At 33.7% G+C, this 16,829-nt stretch overlaps 1 protein-coding gene across 1 annotated transcript in view; it reads left to right on the top strand.

Moving 5' to 3' along the window:
* LOC131074501 (uncharacterized) overlaps window positions 1–5,083 on the top strand; it is a 45,833-nt gene extending 40,750 nt beyond the window's left edge. The window contains exon 5 of the mRNA XM_058011132.2: window positions 4,980–5,083. Within this exon, the coding sequence (XP_057867115.2) occupies window positions 4,980–4,990 (11 nt within the window). The 3' untranslated portion in view covers window positions 4,991–5,083. The remainder of the gene's footprint in view (window positions 1–4,979) is intronic.
* The last annotated feature ends 11,746 nt before the right edge of the window (window positions 5,084–16,829 follow it).

The following is a 16,829-nucleotide window of genomic DNA, read 5'->3' on the forward strand; positions in this document are numbered from 1 at the left end:
GAATGCAGAAAAAGAAAAAGTGGATGTCAAGGTTGAAATCAAGACTGAAGTAATTGACATTGCAGAGGTAGTAAAGGGAAAGATAGTCACTGATAACCCAAAATTCATTCAAGGTCCTATCAACCTAGACTCTCTGTCCCCAATTCAAAAACTACAACTTGCATCTTTTGCACAAGCCAAAGCCAGCGAAGATATTTTGAAGTACCATGCTGAGGATAATATGTTGCTAAACTTGGCAACTGGTGTTCTTGAGAAGTTGGTGCCCTCGTTTCAAAATAATAATTCAGATACTTCATCTGGGCGATTAAAGAATTTGATTGATTTTGTTGATAAACATTTTGAGTCTTTTGAAAGGTCAGTTGAACAAAAAGTCCGAAATGAATTTAATGCAAAAAGGCTTCAAAATCTGAAAAGAATGATTATGAAAGATAAAGCCACTTTAGAAGAATGTGTGAAGAGCATGCAAGATGCACTATTCACAGGTGTAAATTTGTACAAGTCATGTCTATCTTTGAATAAGTTCACTACAGATATTGAGCAGAAGTCTAAGGTGCATGAGAATGAGCTTGAATGAATATCTTGGTTAGTTGACTCCCTGACAACACCATTGAGTAGTAATGAGAATCAGGTAACATCTCTACTTGAGAAAATCAAGAGCCTGAACCATGACCAGGAAAAAATAATTGGGAGAGTTAGTGAAGTTAGGAGTCTTATTACTCCTAAGCTAGATATAATGCAGAGTGCATTCAAAGATGCCCAAGATGCTCTGGCAAGTGGTGATCCAAGTGATGTAAAGACAAGAGAGGCACATGCTTACTTGCTTAGTGGGTTCATAAGTGTATTGGAGAATCTGTAGAAAGGTTGGGATAATCACTTGAACTCATTGAAGAACTCTTATGTTGATATCTTGAATTTTTTATGAATATATAAGGATTGTGTGTGCACATGTGTAAATAACATTTTTTATTTCTGAGACTCTACCTTTGTCATTGATGTCAAAGGGGGAGAATGGATGAGTAAAAATGTTGATCTTAGGGGGAGATTCTTGATTCTTTGATTTTTTTGACTCTGGAAGTTTGATTTTGGTTTTGACACCGACACTTAGTCTTTTTTCACTAAGTGTTACCATTAATGCCGAAGGGGGAGATTGTTCGCATGAGATGTTGCATTGATGATCAGTTGTTGTCATTGATGGAAACTGGCATTTGGTGAGTCAAATATCCAATCCAGAGTTCGTGATTCCTTCATTCCAAAAGTTTGATTGAGTTTTAGTGAGCTCTAGTAAGAAGAACAGTGTAACTGGTAGAGTGTGTAGTTTGGATTTTAGCGGATTATTTTGGCTATGTATTTTTCTTTGCAGATCTGAGAGATGTGTTGTAGATATGTAATTCACCTTATTCCATGATTGTGACCTCCGGTGTTAAGTTTGGTCTTGGTTAGAAGATCTGGTAGACCGATTTACGGTATAACAGTGTTTTGCTATTGTAATGTGTAAAGATTTGTTGTGCGGATCGTGCAGAGTAATATTGATGATTGTTTGCATGTTCAAGGTTGATGGGTTGACTTATGAGAAGCGTGTGGACATCTTGTTTTGGTTTAGATAGTTGTTTTTGGATCGGATTGAACCAACTTGGATTACACGTTTCATGTTGCGTGTAATGCGGTGGAAGCCGACATGGAAATTGATCTATTTTGATGATGCTGATGTATTAGTCTGATTGATATGATCATTTGGTATGTTGTTCATGTTAGAGGAAGCATGTATGAGTGATTGGGAACAATTTCACTTGCGCAGTTGAGAGATCTATGCTTTGGTATGTGACAGAGCAACAAAACAAAGCAAAGAGACATAATAGTGGCAGAAGACCTTTTGTGCTTAATTGAAACTAATTTTTGGCATTTGTAGATGCTACTATTTAGTTCAGACATTCTTGTTCTCATTTGTAATCACTTATAAGGCAGTGAGCCTTCCTCTGGGTTGTAGCCCTCTTGTAATTGAGCAGTGAGCTCTATGCAGTGTGCCTGAATGCATGTGCATTCCCCTCTTGTAATAGTATGATATTCCTGATTAGAGTATTATAATATTGTGGGTCTCAATCCCACCGTGTTTTTTTCCTTAACCGGGTTTCCATGTAAAAATCTTGGTGTTATTGTGTTGATGATCTTGTCTTTGAGTTTCTGTATTTACTTTACTTCACTTGCATAATGTGGTTGCATGATCAGGTTAACAAAGTCAATTTTGTTGAACACTGATTCACCCCTCCCTCTCAGTGTTCCCTTGATTCCAACACAAGCTAGTTGCAAAAAATATTGTTAGACATGAGCAATCTGGTTTTCTTGGTGGGAGATTTATCCTTGATAATCTTATCCTTGCTTGGGAATCTATGGAATGGGCCCAACAATCAGGCCAAAATGTTACACTTGTGAAGTTGGATTTTGATAAATTCTATGATAGAATGTGTTGGAGCTTTATTTTTAAAATGTTGCAATGACTGGGATTTGGTCCTAAGTTCTAAGATGTCGATGCTCAACTAATTATAAATAAAGAGATGCTCAAGCCCTTTCATCTATAATGCTAAATTAGGCAAGGTTACCCCTTGTCTCCTTTTCTTTATGTTCTAGTTGCTGATGCTTTGGGCTATTTGTTACAAAATTATAATCAATTGAATAAGATCAAGGGTATTTCCACCCCCAACAACCCAATTGTGACAAATTCTCATTTTGTTGATGATAGTATGTTGTTCCTCCAAAATTTTGAAGAGGAGATTAATAGCACCATGGATTCTCTCAACCTTTATTATTCCATTTCGAGGTCCAAGCTTTCTCATCATAAAACTGAATTTCTCATGCTACAAATTGACCCCGTTCCTCCTTGGATTCCTAAGGAATGGAAGCAAATCAAACATGGTCAGGTTACATGCTACTTGGGCATACTCTTTGGTTTGGGAATATCCCTTTCTGATGTATGAAAATGGTTTCTTAAGGAATTCAAAATGAAATTATGCATTTGGGAAAACAAATTTTTATCTCTAGTTGGTAAGATCCAAGTGGTGAATTGTATTTTTCTAGCTTCACATGTTTACTACTCTTGTTGTTGGCTGCCCTAAAAAAAGAGTTATAATGATCTCATCAAACTTGTTTGACATTTTCTATGGTCAAATTGGAGTGGTGCTGCTGGGTTCAAATATTCTTACTAGCTCCATTGTACCCAACCTAAATCTAAAGGTGGATTAGGCCTTTGGATCCTCTAACTCAAGGGGTGCATCGGGCAACCAAATGGATAACTAGAGTGATCAAGAGAGATGAGCCTTGGAAAGATTTTGTTTGGTTCATCATCATCCAGGCCCCAACAAAAGAATAAGTGGAAAAATGTTAAGTGTGTGGATAAAATTTTAATGGCTCCTTCCTTTCATATTAAAGCTTCCTTTCCCTTATAGTCTATTTAGAGGGCATGGCAACAAGTCTGCAAATACTTGAGCTAGAGGAATTTTTCCTTTCAACATGGTTTTAGCTTTGATGATTCCTCAATTTGGTGGAACAAATTGATCCAGTATCGGGGCTAGTCTCTTGTTGTTTCTTTCCAAAGACAAGCTTATTATCTCTTTAAGAGAGGAGTTTGTTGGTTTAAAGATTTGTGGAACTTCAACTCACTAAAGTGGGCTTCTTGGTCAACTATTAAGAATACCTTTGGTCTAACTAATAGGTTCAAAGGTTTTTTAATCTTTGTTAAATCTCTAGTTCCTAGTGATCTTACTATGAAGATTTGCACACCATTGGAATGCAATTCCTCAAAAGATTGATGGTGGTGATCTACTCATCAGTTTTTCCAGTTTCCTTTAAAAAAGTCTACCTAAGCCTGTTGTCTACTTTGCTGCCAAATCTAAGATTGAATCTGAAATGGAACTGTAAGGGAAGGTCCCCATGCGGCTACTTAGCTTATTTTGGCTACCAATTGCTGCTCAACTTTTTGTGCAACAATTTGTGGAGCTGGTGACCCCATGGACAATCAATTTTGCTGCTTGTTTTTAAGAAATCCTCTTAAATAATATTTTAAAATAATTTTTTAATAATATTTCTTGCAAATAAAATCTAGAGGAAAAATTGAAGGCAAAGACATAGGAGAGAAAAAAATGGAAAGAAGCCATGTGTCATTTCCCCTCCCCCCCCCAATAAGCAGTTGTTTCTTATTTCCAACCCCTCCATTGCTCTCCAGCTTATTTTCAATTGTTAAGTAGCGAATGCTCCACAAAAGTAGGAAAAGACTCCAAATTTTCCCTTTCCCATAATTTAAAAATACATGGGGACACCTTCATTGCTTAAAAATAAGCATAAAATAGACTTAAGCAACCGCATGGGGACATGGGGTAAGTTCAAAGAAAAAATGTGGAAAAAGTTGAGTGCTTAGCTTTGGTTGTCTAAAACAGAGGCTAATGCATAGATTTTGTCTTGGAAAATTTTACATTTTAAATTGCTAGTTGGTGACCGATTGAGATGTATGGTGATTCAACCAGATAAATGCCCCTTTTGCCTTCAAGATGAAAGTCTGAAACATATCTTTTGGGATTGCACTTGGACTATGAAAAAATGGAATGTTGTTTTCAATTATATTCTAGATATTTTTGGTCATGTCTTATGTTGGAAAGAAGTTGTTTTGGGACTAAATCTAAAAAAAAATATAGTTGTTGATTCTATGAGACATATTCTTTTGCTTAACATATGGAAAAGTAGGTGTATGTCTATTTTATCTAACCATGAGGTTCACCAAGAAGGAGAAATTCTCAAGTTTTATTTTGAAATAATCTTTCAGACTATTTTGTTGTGCTCACAATTGCAGGGAGGTCCTAAAGAATGAATGAAGACTAGCAATCAATTAGATAGAATCAAGTTCTAGCTTTTACAACTTCACAAAAATGATGTTTTTTGTTCCAAACAACTTTAGCAAATGTTAAAATTTAGTCATTGATGTGTTTTTGTTGCAGTGATGATGTAGATCAGTTTCAACAAGTTATGGTGCAAATTGTAATATTTCAACATGATAACCATCTTGTCATTGTGTTATATTCTCCCTCTGGAAGAGGTTGCAACATTATCTATAATAGGTTAACTCTCTTGTAATGATTTTGTACTCCTCGTTGATGAGGTATCCTTTATGAACAACTTTGTATTCATCATCTTAGAGGATTTGGTGATTGTTCTATGTGGTTGAAGTTATTTGGCTGTTGTTGTCTTTTCTTTTCATTTTTTTAGCAATGTTTTGATTGCTGTTATCTATGCAATTTCTTGCATTATTTCAATAAAAAAAAAAGACATAATTCTTATATTTGGAAAAACTTTACAATGTTTATCAATTATACTCATGCACTTTCACAACCTCTTTTTTCCTTCTTTAATGCCTCATTACCTTTTTGTAGTTATGCCAAATTTGTGAGATACATCCAATGATATGTTCAATTCATTCAAATACATTTTGAAATTATTCTTTCCTTAAGATAAATTCTGATAGGCTAGTTGATATGTTTCTCAACCTATTGGGTAAGAATTGACGACTTTTCACCATATGATCATTCATCATTATTTAAGTTGATTAATACATGAATTAACATTTATGACACAACACTTCATAAATAATCACTTACTTGATATTATCAATGTTATAATTCATATAATAAAGCTAAACATTATAATTATAATTGCCTTATTAATATTAATATACATATCTTTAGAGGAATATAGGTAAAGTACGCAGGAAATTATCATATTTGTTCATTATTTCACTTAAAAATTATTATATTATATTGTAATTAATACTAAATCATTATTATATTATGATATTAATTAATATTAAATTATTATTAATATATGATTTTATTATTATGATTTAATATATTCTTGTTATTATATTTTTATATTTCTATTAATTTAATTCTCCGAAATTAATAATATCATTTCTAATCTATTATTATGTTGTTATTTTATAATATTATATATTAAAAAATACAGAAATGTGATTTTATTTTTATGTATATTCTTAATAAATGTATTAATCTTGTAATAAAAATAATATAAAATATAAAATAATAATAAAAAGATTTTTTTTTACTTCATGCATTTAAGTGTCTCAAACACATCAAATTAAATGCTTCTAGTTTTTATTGATGGAGGTTTGCATCCATATGTGAGTGTAATAGGCCTTCAACATAATTATTATGACTAATAAAAAAGTGTGGTCTTCTAATAAACATTATGCTTTCATACACCCCTTTAATGTTTATAAGGAGATCGAGCTATTAATTTATTTTAAAAAGAAAAGTCAAATTCCTCATTAATGTAAGACTTCTTTGATAAGCATACCACATGAAATATATGCCAAGATGAAGATAATGTATTACAAACCACATGATAAACTTCTTACAATTAGAGATCCCGATTCTCTTAGAATGGTGCTACAAGAGGTCCTATTTTTTTTTGTTAAAAGCCCATACCTCCTTAAAATAACTCCTAGATTCTTTGTACAATACATCATGCCTATAGGTCTTACATATAATAAAATGGGCATAGGTCTTCCAAGTGGCAAGTTAGGTCTTACATGCAATACATTTTTTTTTTCGAATTGAAAAAAAAATCTAGAGGAAGTGATACATGATACCCCTAGTTCTTACATATTGTACAATTCACTAATGCTTGTAGGTCTTACAAGTTCCAAGTTAGGTCTTATATGTGTGCATAGTTCTTATGTACAATGCAATGCTCTTAGGTCTTATCCAATGTACAAGTCTTATAAACATTTGCCAAGTTAGGTCCTACATGTCAAAGGCACTAGGAGGTGTCATTGTCATGCAAAATCCTCCTCAATGACATTGAGTTTTGAGACCCAACATTGTTGTGAAATTATAAATTTGACATTGCATAAAGGCATTGTAAACATATATGTCACTTGCTTATTCATTTGGCATAATTGGAGTGTAACGTTAGTATTGAGAAATTTTCTTGAATGAACTACACATAAATATCTATATGCTTTATTTTTTTAATGCTAAACATGATTCTTGACAAGAGCGATATAATTTTAGTTATCACACAACAAAGTAGTACTCTTCTTGGTACCTATATATAGTCTTTTGCTCTAATCTTGAAAGTTACATTGATTCAACTTATATAATAAATTGCTTTTTACTACTTTATGTGACAACACTTGCACCATTTTTAAAGACATTGCCACATCTAAATTTCAGAGTAGTTTTTTATCTTTATGTCTCCATGGAAAGTTATAGGATAAATCCACTTGCCATATTCCATGGAGATTGTAAGCATTGAAAATGTTCGAGTTGGTTTTCTATAATCCCCACCCAACCTAGGGAGGTTGGGCTAGCCCTATAATACATTATACACCCAAGTCTACAATTTGTAAATTAAAGCTTCTTCCCATCACCATTGATCTATTAGAGATACATATTAGTGATCAAGTTATAGTGTAGTAAATTGTATCCCTTTACAAATTCACACTCTATTTGGGCCCCTACTTTAGTGCTCTTTCCCATATCATTTTAAGCCTATTTGTATCCTATCCTATAATCTAATTATTAATCTTATAATTTAACAATAGTCAAATAGTCAAATTAGGATTTGATTTAACATCAAAAACCTCAAAACTCTTGAATCCCTCTTGGAGGTCTATTTTGGTGGGACCATGTAGCCCTCCAATCTTGTCTCACCAAAATTCCTTAAAATTGTAGCCATTGCTAGTGTTATCCTTCACAATTTGAATTCTGGTCTCAATATTTGTACTTGACCATTTTATGTCGGCCTAGACTAAAAGTAGCATGTGAATCCTATATAAAGCAATATTCTACCATTCAAAAGCTAGAACAAGAAGTTTTAGGAGGGAATATATCTACATTCTACATCATCAAGGAGCATATTTGAGTACAAGGAGTAGTAATCTACAACAACCTACATTCAAGAATGATTTCATGATTAATCATGTTATTGCATTAACACTTGGAGGATTTGTCTAAATAGAATTGCATCATGACAATCATCATTCTTAAGGTATAGTATTGTTAATTCAGTCTTTCAATTATGATTTAACCTTTGTTCTACTTGGGGTAAGCTCTATTTTACATCATCATAGTTGTTGTGGATGTGGGAACACCAACATGGGGTTTGACTTAGGCAAGCCCCTATGCAACATAGCCATTTTTCCACATCTTCATTTGTGAAAATTTAGACCCAACATCAAAGAGTGTTACTTGAGTGTAGAGTAGACAATGACAGTTACTTCCGAATTTGAATAGGCAAAAATAGTAGGACTAGGGCATCTAATGTCCTGTTAGAAAATAAGATGTGAACACCAATACATGTAGCTTCAAATTAACTATAAATCATATTTAACAATGTTTATCATATAGAATAAATTAGTTATAACATAAAAAAATAACACCACAAAATATTAAACACATAACATTATAATTATGTGGAGAAACTCTTTCGAAAAAAGAAACTCTACCAAGAAGAGATGCACAATACTTGTATTATTGGTAGTATGAAATTACAATAGAACTCTCAAACTCCACTCTTGTCTTCAATCTGATAGCATAACCCTTGCAAAACAAAACTTGAACAAACTAATATTTTCTCCAACTCAACCCTTCAATATATAGACTCATGGGGGCTCAAAATACCACCATAAAACATTACCATGGGTCAAAACAAGGTTCCAAAATACCATGGTAAAAATCCATGCGACCCTCTACATGTCAAACATAGTCTATTACATGACATCATACCTTTTTATTGGTTGTCATAAGAATCCCCCAAAATAGGATATACTCTTACAAGCTTCATATACTATCAATAACAAATGTAAGAATCTTACACATGTCATAATAACTGATTTTGACATCCAAAATGATCCACCCCAATTTTTAGCGCTTTCAGTTGTCATAGAATTCATCATAACATCCCTAAATTAAGCTTTTCATGTTATACCACTTGATGGGCATCTTTTGACAACTAATAACTTAGTTTTAAAGGCATTGACATGTGGTAAAAGCTCCAAATCATAAAACTTGCGCCCTTATGATGGAGCATAATTATTCAATAGTCTAAATAGCAAATAACCATGGGAAAATATAAAATAATAATAAATAAACTCCAAAATTGCTAAGATTGAGACAACATAATTCCCAAAATGTCTAACACTTTTTGGCTAGATTGCTTGGGAGATGGGCTTATAAGACCTCTTGATTGCATTTTTTCTCCTTTCTATTAGTTTGGACACCCTTAGATTTAGGGTGAATAACACTCATATCCGATACTTTTGGCTCTAGATTATAGCTACAAGTTCCTCTTTGCATCTCATTTGTAAATATGGTTTACAAAGTTGGTTTGTAGTTATTTATTTCAATGTTATAAATTCCATTGCATTGCAACAAGGGAATCATAAATCACAAGTGCTCAAGGGAATCATAAATCACAAGTGTTCAACTTTCCCATTAGGACTATATTTGAACCCATTTGTGATTCCAATGATATGCCATGGAGATATGAGATCTTAGTTTTCATCCATAGGCCCATGATCTCATTTTGGTAAACCTAACATGTCTTACATTTTGCATAAATTTTGTTTGGGATTTTGAAATCTAAGTGATTTTCATAAAAAAATCATATTTAGATGCAATCGTATTTGAAATTCACTACTTATGTACTTGTATTGGTAAATTAATCATAACATTGTTGTTTTATATTGCTTAATTGATCACATCATTGTTATCTCACATCACTTAATTGTTTAATTAATGGCATATGATATAGACTAGAAAGAAAACTTGTTCCATTGAATATCTTGTTGTATCTTTAATTTCTTAATCATATTACATTTAATAAATGGAGTTGTTATCTTCTTTTGTTAGTTCAATTTCATGTTTTGTTCAAAATGTTCATGATTATTTCATTTGTTTAGACATGCCAACAATTTCTAGTTTTTAATCACAATTAGAAGAGTTATACTGTAGTACCCTTCCCATTTGCATCCAAGAGATATGTAGTTGATCTTGGCCTTGGTTTGATAGTGTATCGGGAGATGCACATATTATGATTTTATTCTACTTTTGAATTATTATTCTATGCTATGTTTTAGTATGTTTTTGATGTCTTGATGATTTATTGTGTCTATGGACCACCTGGATATTCTAGATGGTTTTCCCCAATATGTCATCCTTGGGTGTTATTTGCACTGACATGCATGCATGATATTGTGCCAAGTTACTTGTAAGGATTCAATGTATTCTTTCATGATGATAATTCATGTGATGTATGTGGAATGACGTTATACTTGAATTTATTATGCTTCAATTTAATGATGTTTAGTATATTGCCTCAATATGAATTAAATGTGATTGTGGCATTAAAAGGCATGTGGAGATGAAATGTTAATATGATGTTGATTTACTATATGAGATATTCATGTTGATGTTAAAGTTAAATAACAATGTGTTTTAAATCAGTTAAATGCAATAAATTAATATATGTGATATTAGATCCCATTTGGGGAACTTTTATGTGCTTCGTGTGTGTGTAGAGAGAGAGAGAGGACCTTTGATGCATGTTGAGTGGTTGTATGTACTAGGTATTGAATTCACCCGACTACACAGGTCTGAGCATACCTTGATTATGATTATATGGGAGATGTCACATTGGTCGTAACTGTAGCCCAAACCCATTATACTTAGTTTTAGTATAATCTCTTGTAGGTGTTAAATATTTACCACGAACACCATGGTAGCTAACATTTCAAAAACCCAAACCCCTATGGATGCCCAGTAAAGAGTGCTTGTGTGTTTTGGTGATAATTTATATTCTTGTGAATTAAAGTGCAAAACTAAGTTTTATAGTTTTGTAACATCATAAATTTCACCTCATGCAATTCCACTTAACATAGTGGCTTCATTTTAGCTGAATCAAAGGCAATCTTTAGACTTCCACTTCACTTGCTTGCTCATCCCTCTTCACCATTTTTCTTGCCTAATCTCTCAACCATTTGGACTAATTTATTCATGGACGCTTGCATACCACATAGATGTTCACGTGTTGTGCATTCCTCCCATGAATATGTATAGACTAAAGGTGGCCATTGAGACATTACACCTTCTAATTCTGGAGATGTAACTCCTCCATTTAGACCCACTGACATCGAGACATTTCCTAATCTTGTTTATCTTTCTATTTTGCTTCATTTTTCCTCCGTTTGGTATTCTAAGGACTCTCTTTAACTCTCACACTCTTTACTTCTCATAACTTCTTCCATTTTCTAGTTATATCGTTGTAGTTCTTTTTTGTAGTAAAGCTTCATCAACTTGAGAGACTCATGCTTTCCCTCACACCAACAAGCTCCAAGTTTTTGGTGTTGAAGGGGAGTCCCTTATGTCTTGCTTTATTTATTATATTTTCATTATTTTTTCTCCAATGTATCTATCTTGGTTGTCCATGGAGGTGGAAACTCCAAAGTGAGGTTTGACTGTAGCACATCTCTAAAACATAGCCACCCAACATTTTTATCTTTTGTCATTTGTGTGCAAGTCTAATGAGGGAAGACATAACATTCATTGGAATCTTGATTAGCTAGACCCTCTGTAAGTATTTTTACCTCATTCCTTATTATTTTTCACGTGTATAACATAGAGCTTCATGTTTGGTGGAAAACTATGTTTAGTTCAACTAAAAAATAAATTCATAATAAAACCAAAATATATTAGAACTATACTTGTTGGAAAGCTCATTTTGAGGACTATGATCCTACAATTGGTTTGTCAATTTAATTCCATTTAGATCTTGAACTTGAGCCTCAAAAGCCAAAAATCTACAAAAAATTACAAATAGAGGGGGAAAGTAGAAAATTAGGGTGTTTAAGCGAAGGGGTGTTTGCTCAAACCGAGTTAGACTCCTCCATGTAAAGGGGGCTTCAAAAGAAGGGTATTTCATTTGAACACCCTTGAGAGACCAATAAAAAATATTAAATTATTGGTATGATTGCCTTCAAATAAAGGGGCCTGAATTAAAAATGGTTGGATTTTTTTTAATTACTGACCTTCGTTTGAAGGGCTAACTCACAATTTTTAAATTTTTTTTTAAGAGATTTCATAATGCGTAGAAACATGTAGTTGTTTTTTATTTTTTATTAAATCATTATTGCAAGATTAATTCACATTTTTGTTCATCAAGGTAGATTTGGAGGAGAAATCTTCTGGTAGAGGAAAATTGTCAAGTCATCTCTTACAAAGAAAGAAATACCAAACAAAAGAAAAAGATGAAATAAGAGCACACAAAAGTACTAAAAAAAAAAGGTACAAAAGTTGTGTGAAGAAAATGTGAAAATATATTATAGAAAAAAACAAGGTATGCATATTTTATTTCCTATTTAATATTATTCCAAAAATATAAGGTTTTAGGGTAAACAAAATTGTCATTTAATCTTTGGTTAAGATTTATGCTTGTTCAACTATATGTAATACACATGTTCTCAATTGCATGTAGTAGGATGTCATTTCTAGTTTCATTAGTTTAAGTCATTCCTCATAGTTTACTATAATCCTTAGTGCTTGCTAGATACCTATCTAGAGCACTACCTTTCTCTCCTTCTCTCTCCTCCTAATTCTCTCCCTTACCCACTCTCCTCCCTCCCTTCATACTAACTAATCTCTCCCCCTCTTTAACTCTCTCTATCCCTCGATCCATCTCTATGACCTTATCTCCATCTATCTTTCTATGAAGTTCCTTTTCTACTCTTTTCGAGCACCTCTATATCTTTATCTCTCTTTCCACCTAATGCTAGGTCTCTCTGTCTATCTATTATGAAACCCTCTCTATCCCTCTTTACCTCTTTAGATCCCTCCTTCCCCCTCTCTAAGTATCCTCTCTATGTAGACATGTATAGGACCTCTCTTATTAAATACATGCATATCTCTCTCTAGAGGGTCTAGCTCTTACTCGCCTAGGTCTCTCTTCCCCATCTATCCTTTTGAGCTCCATCCCTCTCCCTACCTCTATGTTATACTCTCTTAACCTATCTATGTCTCGATTTCAATATGGCTCTCTCTATCCCTTAATCCCTAGATATCTACCTATCAAGCTCTATAGGTCTTACTATAAAAGTACCTACCTCTCCATTTCACTATCCCTAGATGTCTCTCCTTGTATCTTGAAATATTTCCCCTAGGTACCTTTCACTCTCTCAGGATCCTTGGACTAAGCTCCACTCTTTTTCTCACCTATTTAGCTCCCTCTCTACCTCTTTAAGTATCTTCTCTACCTAGACATAGTTTGAGCTCTTAATACATTGAGCTCTCCTCTATCTCTCTCTAGATGGTTTAACTCAAGTACTAGCCTAGTTTTCTCCCTCCCCATCTAGTCTCACAAGCTCCCTCCCTCTCCCTAGCACTAAATTATACTACCTAACTCTCACTACTCATAACTCTCCATCCCACTATCCATAGATAGATCTCTCCTTATCCCTTAGTTATCCCTCCCCCTACCTTTCACTCCCTCCGTCCTTGGACATATCTACTCTTTTCCTCACCTATTTAGGTCCCTCCCTTTTCCTCTCTAACTATATTCTCCACTGTTCAATTTTTGAACTTGAAAGGTTGTTCCCTCGACCCTCGATCCTTGATGCAAATCTGTTGGACATTAGAGGTCCTAGGTTCGTTAAACGTCAGACATTGGGCCTTCACAATTCCTTTTTTGGTCTTCGGTATGTTGAACCCCAATCCAAAAACCCTCAAATTTTATTTAAACATTGGACTTTAGGATTCCTTGGGTTTAGTTTCCTTCTTGTGGTGAATGGGGTAAGGTATATCCCCAACCTTTGAACCTAGATAGGGTTGGCAGGAAGTGAGATCTTCTAGTCAAACAATCTCTTGTGTAGGTTGGCCTTCTTTGCTTAAAGTTGTTTTAGTCTTATTTAGTGGATTGGAGGTGTCAGTATCCTCGTCCTACTCCTTGTTTAAGAAATTGGTTGTGCTTTATCTAGTTGATTTGTGTTGGCTCCTATACAAATTTTGTTGGCACATCGATTTTTGAGTATGTCATAAGTGTTTCATAGTATATCTTGGTGTAAATTAGAGGGTGAGGATTCCCTCATCTTGTCTTGGTGTTGTTTCATGGGAGAACACAATCATGGGTTTGTACCTGATTGCCTTTTTGGTGTAGTTTCCATCTCCCTCATAGATTTGTCATGCTGGTTTTCTCTGTGACTATTTAGTATATGCCGCTAGTATCATCGTTCATATGCATGGTGAGATTATTCTAGATATATTTTCCCTTGTGTCTTTATGTTCCACATAAAAATTGTGAGAACATTGTGGTGCAAGTGCAACTTGTTATTGTCATAACCTTGTTGTTGTTTATATTGTTTCAAAATAATAGTTGTTTTGTCAAGTTTTGCCTTGGTCCTTTTGATGAGGCATTACATATACTATGACTCTATCTTTGCAGTTTCCTATTTTATATTCTTAAGATGAAATAATTCTCTTTCTACCTTTAAGGAATGAGATGTAAAACATGTTTAAAGTAGGTTGTTATAAGACCAATTTGTTAAGGAATATTTGGATAAGTTAGTTAAAGAAAAAAGTCTATATATTACAGGATCAAAAGTAGAAGTGCAAGAGTGATTTTCTAGCAAATTTTGCATTGTGTTTTTTGAAAAATAATCAAGAATATTTTTTTTTATCATATAGTGTTCATTTGAATGTGAATAAAGAACAAAATGAATTTGAATATTTTTGTGAATAAGAGTATATAAACCCATGCAAGGGTCCACTTGAGGTAACACGACAATTTTCTTATTAGTATTAGTGGTGTCGGAGCACCTAGTCATTGTCATGCCTCATCAAGGATTTTGTGATGGATTTTATTTTTGTGTTGTGTCAAGGTGTAATAAGGTAATAAAGACTATTTTTGATCTATTACAATAATTTTTAATCACTTCAAATCAATTTGTAAGGCCATTGGTGCCATTGGAGTCATGTAAGCCTATAAGGCTCTAGTTGGGCCAAAGTTGGTCAAACTTACTCAAAAGCATCCACATGAGTGGAAATGGTGTAATAAGTGTTCTAGGGTCTATTTTAATGTGTTTTGAAGGAATTTGTGAATTTTTAGGTTCATATGTTGAGTAGATAAAAAATTGTCAAAAAAATGGAAAAGTTGCTTAAGCAACTTTTACATCTTTTAATGAAAGTTATCTTTTCCAACGGTTACCCCTTTTCAAAAATTAGTTGGGGGATATTGGCTTGGGTTTTGAGGAGTTTAAATACTCCCATTTTGGTCTAGGCAGGGTTGTTGATATTGTATGTGGTGATTGGAGGAAGAAATCAATAAAATTTGAAGGTTTTCTTTGCAATTTTCCTGAAAATTTGCTGCTATTTTTGTCATAACTTCTCTGTCCGAATAGATTAGAATGTAAGGATGGAATTTTTGGAAATGTATGTGAACTATATTTCATTCAAGACTAATTTAGTAAGATTTGGTTGAGTTTTGTGCATTTGGTGGGTGTTTTTCCAAAAACTATCCTCAAACCCTACTTCCCAGGGTTTTATCAAAGAAATGTAAAAATCTCTCCATTCCACTAAGGTATATTCATAAAACTTAGTGGAATGGTAGGGATACGTCTTTTACAGATGGGTTTTTCTTCATTTTTGTAGGGACCAAGGTTGGATGCACCTTTGGAGCAATGAATGCCTAACATCTTCATGTGTTAGGCCAAGTAAGCATGAAAGTGAGGGTTGAAGTAGGTATGAGACAAATCTGAATGTTTGGGCACTTAAAATTGGTGGAATTGACGGTTTGGAGATATTGTTTTTTAGGTGTCTCCTTTGTAAAAGTGACCTAATTAACCCTATTTGGGACTAGGACCAGTCCATTCTTGAGACATACCTTCCAAAGAAACCCTACCCCCTTTTGACATATGTTTAATAAAGAAAAAATGGGTATCTAAATCAAGTTTCCTTTCTATGGGATTGATTCTTATTTTAAATTTATGGCCAAAATACATGTGTTGCTGCTCTAATCAGGCCTTAGGATAGGATTACCTGTCAATAATTGAGCCCTACGTTCCAAAACAACTTATAGGGGTTTTGACATATGTTGTGTAACTCTGAAAAGGGTATCTGAAAAGGTTTATGTTTTTTTATGTGATCAGTGGTTTGTGAGTTATTGCAAAAAAAACTCTCTAAGTAGGGCTAGTAGGGTGTATGAGCCAATACAATGCAACCCTCATAAGGAAGTGTTTTGGGGTCACACCTTTACATTTGGAAATTTTTACTGACATATCTAAGCATTATATATTCCTGCCCCTTGGTTCCATGGTCATTTGGTGAAATTGTGTCAAGTTTGGTGTTAACCGGCTAAGGGTTGAGATGCCTAGTGAGTGGGGAAATGAGTTGAGTCAAGAGACATGTCTTGGTAACTTGCAACCTATTCTTATTTGTTGAGTTAGGACATCCTAAATGTCCTTTGGTTCTCTGCATCAATTAGTGATCCATTATTTTAGCATCTTAAGTTTAGATCATTGGTTACTTGTTCAGAAATTCATAATTGTGTCCTATAGAAATTATTGATCAATATTAACTACATGTAATCCATAGAACTAGTAATAGCTTGTAGAAATAGTCGTAAGATAATTGTTGCAAAATTTTTGTAGTCTTTAATATGCATTTCTTTTTAGTTCAGGAAGTTCATATTCTATACTCAACAATCTAGAAAACTCCCCAAAACCTTAAAGTCATACATATACAGTACTATCATCATCCAAGGAGATATATATCTTTGTACTAAAA

This window comes from Cryptomeria japonica, chromosome 9, assembly GCF_030272615.1.
Source record: "Cryptomeria japonica chromosome 9, Sugi_1.0, whole genome shotgun sequence".
NCBI lineage: Eukaryota > Viridiplantae > Streptophyta > Pinopsida > Cupressales > Cupressaceae > Cryptomeria > Cryptomeria japonica.